This window comes from Cavia porcellus, unplaced genomic scaffold (genome assembly GCF_034190915.1).
Source record: "Cavia porcellus strain 051 isolate PalLab524CR breed Dunkin Hartley unplaced genomic scaffold, mCavPor4.1 scaffold_1, whole genome shotgun sequence".
Taxonomy (NCBI): domain Eukaryota; kingdom Metazoa; phylum Chordata; class Mammalia; order Rodentia; family Caviidae; genus Cavia; species Cavia porcellus.
Window position 1 is genome coordinate 146315871 of NW_026947484.1, and position 11384 is coordinate 146327254.

General features: G+C 30.4%; 1 protein-coding gene across 5 annotated transcripts in view; it reads left to right on the top strand.

Annotated features, from left to right (window-relative positions):
* Col24a1 (collagen type XXIV alpha 1 chain) overlaps positions 1-11384 on the top strand; it is a 349791-nt gene that overhangs the window by 251282 nt on the left and 87125 nt on the right. For all 5 annotated transcript variants that reach the window (XR_010050132.1, XM_063257323.1, XM_063257335.1 and 2 more), the window contains 6 exons: positions 4006-4059; positions 4702-4755; positions 5544-5600; positions 7650-7703; positions 10316-10369; positions 10477-10530. Coding sequence is in view for 4 of the 5 variants with exons in the window: in XM_063257323.1 (XP_063113393.1) it covers positions 4006-4059; positions 4702-4755; positions 5544-5600; positions 7650-7703; positions 10316-10369; positions 10477-10530 (327 nt within the window). In the remaining variant the exon portion in view is untranslated. The remainder of the gene's footprint in view (positions 1-4005; positions 4060-4701; positions 4756-5543; positions 5601-7649; positions 7704-10315; positions 10370-10476; positions 10531-11384) is intronic.

Sequence of the window (11384 nt, forward strand, 5' to 3'; positions counted from 1 at the left end):
AGTATATTTAAAGAATATTGATTTCAAAGTAGTCAACTATGAATTTTTTGCTATAAAATTATATACTTTTTCAATTTTGACACCTGTTCCCGAATTGCTTCCAAGTGGGTTCACCAAATTTATGTTCCTGCCATCCACATTTTATACTAATACATTTGGTGTTTGCTGATCTGATGAAAAGGTATATCTAATTTTTCTATTTACATTCCCCTATTTACAGTTAAATAATCTGTAGTTTGGTTTTTTCTGTAGGAGTTGCCTATTTATTTATGCTTTATGTTTTTGATTAGGTTTTTTTCCTTATTAATTTGCAACCACTCTTTATATATCTTAAATATAGTTTTTTAAATATGTTGAAAAATATATTATCAATGTTTCCTTTCTGTTATCTTTTTGTTTTGTTTATAATTTTCTGTATAGAACATTTCAATTTTTATACAGTTAAACTTGCTATCTTTTCCTTTACAGTTTCTGCTCTATTTCTTCATTATAAATGCCTTCCCTACCTAAAGTATATAAAAAAATCCTCTATATTCTAATTCTAGTACCCTTACAGTTTTATTTTAACTCTTTAGGCCTTGTGGAGTTTGTTTATTAATCTTCTAGTCTTGATCCATACCACCCTTTCTTCTGGTTTTGGAGGGGGGCAGGCAGTATTTGTATTGTGTTGTTTTTCTGGTGTTTCGTTTTGTTTTGTTTTGCATTTCTGGGAATTGAACCGAGAACCTTGCACATATAGACAAACTCTACCACTGAACTTTCCTCCTTTTTGGTTTTTTGGTTTGTTTTTGTGTTTGTTTGTTTTTCTTACTTCAAGACAAACTCCTGGTAAGTTTCCCAAGCTAGACTTGAGCCCGAGATCTTTCTGCTTCAAGACCTCCTGAGTAACTGGGATAACAGGCCTGGAATATCACACTTGACCTGTACCACTCTATGTTTGTTATATAGTTACAGTATGTTTTGCGATCTGTTAGAGTAAATATTCCATAATTCATTTTTCAGGAAAGCTTAGCTCTTACTATCATTTCTTCTCTTGTGAGAGGTTTACAATCAGCTCATCAGTTTTCTCTAGTACTGAATCTTTTTTTTTTTTTCTTTTTTTTTTTTTTTTTTTTTTTTTTTGGTGCTGGGGATCGAACTCATGACCTCACACTTGCAAGGCAGGCACTTAAGCCACTGAGCTAAATCCCCAGCCCCTTCTAGTACTGAATCTTTCCAGAGAAACATCATGTGTCTTTCCATTTACTTATAGCTTCTAATATTTTGTATCTTCCAAGAAATTTTATTTCTTTTCCTCTGTTTTATACTTTCAAATTAAGTTTACTCTTAGTTTTACAAATGAATTTTATTCTCATTGTTAATAAAACTCTTTTTCCATTACATCTTTTTACTGGTATTGCATGGGGAATCTATTGTTTTCGTATTCTAATCTTATGTCCCCTGTAATTAATGGTGATGCTTATGCTTTCTTTAGTCACTTCCTCTGTTTATTTTCCTGGTTTATTATAGTGATTAGAACCTCTAGATTATGTGAGTAGAAGTCATGATAATGGAAACTTTAGCTGGTGCTTGATTTTAGAGAAAATACTTATTGACCTGTATTGTTTGCAATTCTCTTTTCAAATATACTCTTTATTTCTTTAAAGAAATTTATTTCCAGTCTTAAATGAAAGTTTGTATTAAAAGGAGATGTTGAATTTTATTAAATGCTGTTACATTTGTTTATATAATGCCTTTGTTCATATAAGGAAATTCATTAATGGATTTTCACAAGTTAAATCAATCTCAAGTTTCTAGGACAAATCTTACTTAGGTATATTTGCATTATTTTTGTTATTGTTTTATTTGATTTCCTAATATTTTATGTAAGAATTTTTATCTTATTACATTTAGTTTTGGGAATTTTATAGCTCTACTTGTAAGTAAAATAAACCCATAGATTTTTTTGGTATTTTTTTAAAGCATAGTCTATAGTATTCTTTGTTGAGTTTGGATATAAGAGCTGAACAAGTCTTACAAAATAAATGGATAAACTTCCATATTTTTCTCTGTTCTCTAAGTTTAGAACATAGCTATTTTCTGTTACTCAAAAGTTCTGAGGATTGACCCGCTAGCTCAGTAATAAGGTATTTGCCTAGCAGGTACAATGCCCTGAATTTGATCCCAGAATTACAAAAATTAAAATTAAAAAACAATTTTGATAAGATTTTCCTTTAAAACAATCTGAGTTTAATGTTGTTTTATTATTATTAGGTCTTTAACTTCTTTTTATTATTAGGTTTTTCAATTTTTTCTTGAATAAAGTTTTGAAATATTTTTCTAAAAAATAATTATTTTATGTAGATTTTCATATTTAATAGATAAAACTTGTATTTATTATTTTTTTTATACTTAAAAACAACATTTTAGAGTTGATGCTTTTTTCTGGCTTTTTTTATTGATTTGTGCTTTAATATTATTTTCATTCTCTTTTTTTTGGGCTTATGATTCTTTTTCATATCTTCTTGAATTAAATATTTAGATAATTTTTTATTTTGTTAATTTATTTAATAAGTATATAGTAAGCTGCCTCAACTAAATGCCACTTTGGTCATAACTCATATTTTTGGTAGTGTTCTCACTACTACCACTTTAAAACCAGTTGAATCTCCACATTTTATTTTCTGATTATTTTAAAGGTTTTTTCTGTATTTTAAAGGTTTCTTTCTATACTTGAATATTTTTAGCATTTATAGCTCATTTCTATTTGTATTGCATTATATTCAGAAACTGTGATCCATGTGATTTACTTTTGCACATATGTAACATTTTTCTTTCCCTATTTTCAGTCATTTCCTGTCTTCAACAACAAAATTTTGGTCCACTGATGTTTACTTGTTCTCCAATGTTGTGATTACAAATAAAAAAAAATAGCTTCTCTCGAAAGGATAATTGAAATAAAAATGTATCATTCAGCCATCTTGATCCAATATACACAAGCTTCTTAGAGCACTTCAGAAATTTCTTATGATACTTCCAATTAGTAGTGTGAATTGACTGAATTGAGCATGTAATACTCTCAGTAATTGCTGAATTCTTGTTAATTTTTTAAAAATTACTGTTATGAAGTTCTTTTTTCAGTTTGAAGCCTTAAAGCAGATGATTACTTTAAATTTACTAATTAATGATCAATAATTGCTGTATCTCTTACAGAACTGAGACTCTAGTGGTATTATCAAATAAAAAATACACATGCAGGATCCAGAGACTTGGTTCTGGTACCTAACTACTGTGATATTATGCAAGTCACAAATATATTCTGTGCCTTCATTTCCTATATCCTGCTTGTTTGAAACAGAACAGTTGATGTGGAACATTTTAAAACAGTAATACAAAAACGTAGAAGTTTTACAATCATTATTTTTGCTCATTTTAACTTACTTCATCTTTTGCATAGTTTAGGGAGATTTCCTGAATAATTTTAATTTATGTGTTTCCCATACCTTTATTATATTGATAATGAGAAATTATAGGGTGATCATCACACACAAAGTTTTAATATTTCTGTTTTAACAACTTTGCCCTGAATTAAAACCATATTAATCATAGCATCTGGAATCCTCAATGGGTATGTAATTCTCCTAGATTCCATCGTGATAATATCAAAACCTCTCAGACTTCACTTTTTAATACTTAGTGACATATATCTACCATAAGCTATGAAAGAACTAGATTTTCAAGAATTTTCTAGCAACCAGTAGTATTCTGACAACTGAAAATACTTCTTTTAATATAATTAAGAGTGTTTATACTAGAAGTAAACCATAGACTTTTATGTGGAACTTCTGTGGTTCAGAAGAAAATAAAGACAAAGTTGGGATATTATTTTTTTATTTTCCCATTTCAAACTAGGCAAAATTTTAAATCATGAATCCTTAAAGGTGAAAATTTAAAAACAGATATATATTTAATAATGTAAACAATCTCCTGTTTTCTTTCTCATTAACATTTAATTTATTTTTTTAGGGTCCTTTAGGATTAATGGGGCCTGATGGAGAGCAAGGAATTCCAGGATATACGGTAAACATTTCTAATTTTTAAATATTTATATTTACACATGTATATACACACATGAAACATCTGTATTAAAGATAATATTCCAACTGTGAAACCTGAGATTAAATCTTCCTGATAAAATTTTATGAGCATCTTTATGAAGTATGATAAAAAATACAGTGACTGTTGCTGCTGAGTGCTCTAACAGAAAGGCAGGTCTGTGGAAACATTGCAGGGTGTCCTCACCCACTTTCTTCACCAGATTTGGCACTGTGTCACTTTCGACTATTCCTTAAAGTCAAACTGACCAAGAGAGGAAAACATCTTGGATTGATTCAGGACATCAAAACAATCATGACAGTGCAACTAAAACCATAAAAGAGAACATTCAGAACTACTATAGAAAGTCACAAGACTGATAGGATAAATGTGTTTGAAGCCAAGAATATGATTTTGAAGAAAATTAATGACAATGTGTCTTTAATAAATTTTTAAAAATTGAAATATTCACTGTATTTTTATAAGTCTCTGTAATTTTTACCCCACTATGGAGTGAATTCTCTTTGTCCTTCAGAATAGCAAAATATGTAAAACTATAGGCTGGATGTGTTACGGGAAACGTGTATCAGTGAAATTAGAGACTCTCTACTTGTTTGTATTTTATAGGGCCATCAGGGTCAACAAGGACTCTCAGGGTTGCCAGGACCTAAAGGAGAAAAGGTATGCACTGACATTTTAGGTTTAAATTTAGGCATTGAATTTTATGACTTTACTGAAAGAATGCATGGAAATATCTTCAAGGGATAAATATACCACTTTTTAAATTGGAAATTTTGCAAATTCTAGAAGAACACAAATACCGAAGAGCTAAAATTTAAATTATTAAAATATCTTCTGTTGGTTTTTCCAATACTGAGGTAAAACAATGTATGTGTAATATTTTTTTAATCTGTAAAAGAAATTGAAAGTAATTGTAGATTTTTTAATTTGTAAAAGTAATTAAAGGGGGCTGGGGATTTAGCTCAGTGGCATAAGCACCTGCCGTGCAAGCAGGTGGTCATGAGTTCGATCCCCGGTACCGATAAAAATGAAAAAGACAAAAAAAAAAAAAAAAAAGTAATTGAAAGTAATTGTAGATTGTAAACGTTCTTGAAAGAGACTGTGTAACAATAGATTTCATGATTAAAATTTATGTTAAAACGTGCTAAGAATAGCTACAGTAGTACTTTTAATTTATGGTATCATTGAAACTGACACATTCAGAAAATCTTTAATATAGCTTTTATGTAATTAAAACAGATTGACATTTCCAAGAAGAACCATATACCTGTACAATTTATTACCATTATAAAATTTCACTTTTTTTTATCTTTCTAAGTAAAATTTTGCTACTTCAAGAGATAAAGCCAAATTGTGTATTTCCTAAAACATTAGCTAATAGGCTGAGTATTTTTACAGGTTATTTTATTAATTTTGGGTTCATTAGTAAATCACTATTCTCATTTTAGGGCTACCCAGGAGAAGACAGCACAGCCCTAGGACCACCAGGGCCCCGAGGTGATCCAGTAGGTTTTTTTCTAAAATTATTTTGACACATCAATATGAAATAGTCATAATGCCATTTTTATCTTTTCAAAGCATTTTAATTCATTAATTTTATAGCATGGTTTGACAGTAGAGCAGTATTTGCCATCATAAAATGCAATGATGTGAAAGTTCTCTATGTGAAAAATGCAGGTCATCATGCTTAGCCTAATACATGAGTATAAGATAGTAACTTCCAAAATTTAACTATCAGCATTAAACATACAAGTTTTTAAAGAGATTGCCTAAAAATTATATTCTTTTAACTTTTTAAAGTCAAATATTTCTTTAAGATTAATTTCTAAAGTATTGAAAATCTAATCCACTGTTCATTGTTTACTCACAGTTGCCCAGTGATTTCAAAACTCTTAAAATCAGTTATAATAATCAGTAACCTTTAAAGATCATGGATATAGTGTTCTAATAAAGCATTTTAACACTGTAACCACAGTTTTGGACAATTATTATTGTAGCTTTAATTATCTGAATATCTCCAAATTCATGTTTGACTAAAAGTGTGTCTTAAAGACATAAATTAAATGGGTAATATAAAAATGAATGATCTACATAAATATATATAACTAGTTATATTTTTCCATTTTTCACATAGCATCATTTAGCATAAAAATAATCCTAAAACATAACAGAAGAATACATAGTCAGTCCTGATATTTTGATCTGGCTCTTTGGAGATTATAGGAAGTTATACTTTATTTTAAGAACAGGAATTTTTCTGATTAAATCAAATCACCTTGCATAGAGGAAAATTTTATAAAATTATGTATGTATACATATTTTATGTATAAAATTAAGCCAGGCATGATGGCTCATGCCTGTAATCCCAGTATTTGGGAGGGTGAGGCTAGAGGATCATTGTGAGTTTGAGACCAGCCTAGGCTACAAAGTGAGCTCAAGGCAAGCCCAAACTGCAAAGCGAGACCCTGTCTCAAAAAAACCACAAAAAATTATGTATGTTTCTTATCAACTATATTTTAGTCTGTCTAAAACCATTAAGAGAGGGAAATATATGAAAATAATACAAAAATTTTAAAGTTATTTGAAAAAATTGGTAAATGGTAATAAACAAATTATACTTATGTTTTTCTAGGTTTAAGTATTCCAGGATTAAAGATTATCAGCTAAAGCATAATAGATATCTGTTATAACTTAATAGTTATGGTGGTTTTTTCCAGTTGATGTGAGATCAGCATGAAACTCAAACCAAAAATATCTTAAAGCCAGAGATTACATTATTTCTATAATTTTATCTTTATAAGAATAAGTTAAAATTCATTAATTAATACTTTATAATACATTCTATGATTTTGCCAACATCTTTAAATTGTTTCTCTTCAGATAATAGATTCTAATATTTAATGTTTTTTGTGCATTTTAGATAGATAATTTGAATAATTTATTGTATTAAAGACTGTAACTCAGAAATGTTTAAAAAAAGAGTGAGTCTACTAGGTTAGTTTTGGCCTTAAAGTTTAAAGTTCATGGTGCAATTTTTGTTAAATTCATTGATGTCTTAAGAATTAAAGATTAATGAATTCATTAAGATTAATGAATAACAATAGAATTTTTATGAAGGTAAAGTAGAATTTAAATATTTCTGTAAAAATGTATTAAATATAATTTTATATGATTAATGAAATTAATAAATGGATGAATGACCCTGCTTAAATCTTTTACACTCATTTTAACATTAAATAAAGCTATGTTATTTTGTCAATATTTATACCATACTCTATACTATTCATTCAAAATTCGTATTTTTCTATAGACATCGTTTTTAAAATTTTTTCTACAGAATCATTATGAGTTTCTTCTTATGTAGTTCAGTGTTTAGTATAATTTAATGTTCTTTGTGTCATGGGAATTCAATATTCAGAATTATTTAGTGGAATTAAATGAATTATTATGTATTAGATTTTATTGTTGGAAAATAATAAACCATACTAATTATATCATTTATATTCATAATCACAGCAATGAAACTCATTTGTTTTTGTGTGTGCTTTCTCTAGGGTCCAATAGGGGAACCAGGAGAAAGAGGAGAACCTGGGGTAGAGGGATACAAGGTAATTTTTTATCATTAACAGCTTGCTTCCAAATTTGAGTAGGGTTCTCTGTGGTTCTCAGTTTCAAATGAAACTACGCATCATTGAGATAAATAGTAATAATGTTCTGATACTAGAAGCAGACTAGTTCTTTTTTTCTGTTCCTAGAAGCATTAAAAATAAGTAATATCAAGTATATATAGCAGGCTTTTAATAAAATTAATTGATAGAATAGTTGATCCAAGACATCCTTTTCTTAGGGTAAAGTTTCCTGTGATCATTTCTGAAAGGCAGATTTAGACTAGCCTGCCTGAGTGGACAAACTGATAGATACATAACTGTCATTATTAAACTGATAATTTCTCCAGCCTTTCTTCTCCCTAGACTCTCTGTCCTCAGTCATAATGCTCTCAAATCTGTTCTCCACTTAACCTGTTCTGTCACATGAAATTTATTTCTTCTCCATGGTGTCTCTTTGCCAGAATATTCTTGCTTTACTGACTGGAGCGTTCATCATTCAAGACTGAATTTATCACCACTTCCCTTATAAAATCCTCTCCAAGTTTCCTTTGAACAACCAACTTAATCTACCATCAGTATCATCAGTCAAAATCCACCATTTCTCATAACCTCTTTTAAATGATTTCATAATAACATTTACTATAACACATTTAATTTTAAACACTATAGAAGAATGATCATTGCCAACTTTTGTTGGAATAAATTTAAGTACTTATAGTGAAATTTCTATAAACTAGTTTGTCTACCATGAGTTGGGCTAAGACTTCACAAAACCAACCGAGGTATTGATTATTCTACCACCATTCTGAAAAGTCATCTGCACTTCTTCGTACAAGGCTGGTGGCAAAGCCATAACTGGCCACAGATAATTCTGAATTTCATAGTTAGCTCATTTGCTCACTCTTCCTGTACTTTATAACTCAAGCTTTTTTCCAGCTACTTCTTTCCAGAAACTTGTTTGATAAATGACCCACAAGGAGTTGAATTTACTTGAACCATACCCCATCTTGATTTTCCTATGCTGGATCTTTGCTGACTGTTCTGTTTTGCTATTTAAACACAGCAGAGTCCTTTGTAGTGATAGTTTTCTGTTTAGTGTGCCATGTGGTATATCAAAGACTTCCAAAACTAGTTTTTATCTATTAATACTGTTTATTTCTTTAAACAGGATTCATTTGCTTTATCAGGAAGTTGAAACTTGAAACCATAAATAATTGCCCCATAGATGCAAAGGGAAAGTCTTCCATTGATTTTTTCTGTAAAAGACTATTGAACTACACAGCCAATTCCTTCTTCTAGCTCCGAAACAGATAGTTCTGCTGTCAATTCTATGGCATTCTTTCTATAATATATAGAAAGTAGGAAGAAAGGAGTCTTGGTAAAGAGGACAGTAGGAGAGGAAATAAGAGATTTCATGTGGAATTCTTCACTGTAAATTTCACCTGACATGCCTCTAGATTATTGCTAGTTTCTATTTACATACTTGAAAATGGAAATGGGATAGCTTAGCATTCCTTGTTAGAAAACTAGAGAGATGACAGATTGCTGAATGTCAGAATCATTTTATATTTCATGAAACTGCATTCAGTTACTGCTTTCAATCTTAAATAGAGACCAAAGCACACTTCTATAGGGGGAATAGATTGGAAAAAAGAAACTTGTTCAAACAGTCTTCGTTCCTTTGGTCTTTTTCTTTCAGTTTCAACCAACCACAGATCAAAGTCTTAAAAGAATTACACCTGTACTGAACATGTACAAACTTTTTTCCTTGTTGTTAATCCCTAAATAATACAGTATAGCAATTATTTGTACATTATATGCAAATTACGAATAACCTACAGATGATTTAAAGTCATTTAGAGAATTGCATAGGTTATATGTAAAATACTATATTTTACATAAGGCTCTCCAGCATTCTTAAATTTTGGGTCCTGGAACCAGTCCCCCAAGGATATTTAGAAATGACCATATCACTTTCCTGATATTGTTATAACAAATTACCATAAAATGGAGGGCTTAAGGCAACAAAATTTTTTTCTCTCCCTTCTAAACACCAGGAATTGGAACCCAAAATGTGGGTAGGGCCACTCTCCCTTTAGTGGGATGAGGAAGGATCCTTCCTTGCCTCTTTTAGCTTCTGATGACTGCCAGCATTCCTGTGGTTCTGTCCCTGCAGTCTTTCCCTGTAACTTTACCTAGCCCTCTCTTGTTAAAAAGTCTCATTAATGAAACTTGTTAGTTGATTTAGGGCTCACATGGATAATCCAGGACAATCGTATCTTGAGATCCTTAGTTGAATAATATCTACAAAGATTCTTTTTCCAAATAAAGTCACATTCACAGGTTCTGAGAATAAATACACAGACATTCTTAGGAGGCTACCATTCAGCCAACTATATTGATTGTCATAAGAAATAAAAATAAAATTGGATACTTGTTCATTATAATAGTTTGCAGTCATCGTAATATCTAATGGATGTCTCATTTCTGAGAAAAATCATAATCTCTATAATGTTTAAATGAGTTTTCCACACTCTGTTACCAATTTAAGTCATAGTATAGTATTCTCTAAATTACATGTCTCTATTTATTGTAATTTTTTTTATTCCTAGGGTCATGTGGGCATTCCAGGATTAAAAGGTGCTACTGGACAGCAAGGACCTCCAGTATGTTTTGAAAGCATTATCTCTCATCTTAATATTTATAAATGTTAATATTAATATGATTTATTTTATCTGTTTTACGTGTGCTTTTGTTTTGACTCCTATTAAAGGGAGAACCAGGTGACCAAGGTGAACAAGGACTAAAAGGAGAGCAAGGATCTCAAGTAAGTTAAAATTATTTAAGTTGGATTAAGAAAACAGAAGCACAGGACAGTCACTTTATTACAATTTAAATAATCATTCATCCCTCTGGAATAGGATCACTGTAGGTTTCTAATTGACTCATATATTTTGACTGTTGTCTAAATATTATTTTATCAGCAGACTTCTCTAACTTTGTGAAAATTGCCTAACTTTCCAAATTAGTAGTCTCTTCTTTTGGTTTCAAACAGAAACACCAGCACTGTAGAGTAAAAACTACAAGTAAAAACTATCTTGTTGTAGTAGAACGTACTAAAGAAAAAATATTAATTAATACATATTAAAGCATGCTAATGAAGGCTTTATTGAGAACTATCACAGAAGGTGCAATGGGATTTTGCAGTAGGGGAGAGACAATGAGCTGAACTCTGAATATAGCATCTACATACAAGTAGAAAGTTATAACCAAGGAACAGAGTGAGTTTTCATGAATGGAAAATTACTAAGGAGAAACTCAAGGGTAAAAGAGATTCTGGCTAAACTGACTTAATAGGATTCTTGCTGAAAATAGTTCAGGGTGATCAGACAGCACTAGGACAGTAATGGTGAACCTACAGCACATGTGCCAGCTATTTGTAACATTGAAAGCTCTAAAAGGTTTGCCATCACTGACCTAGAGAGTGGTAGAGGATGAGGAACCTGATTACATGTTCAGGGTGATCAGTGCTGGTATACAGCCCATGGACACATTAAAATGCCTCTGAGAGTTTAAAATAGAACTGCTACAAGAATAACCATTGACTATGTATTATTCATTAAAGACACCTAGAGTGGCCAGATGGGTTCTGTCCAATTACTGTCAACTTGTTTTTGAAAA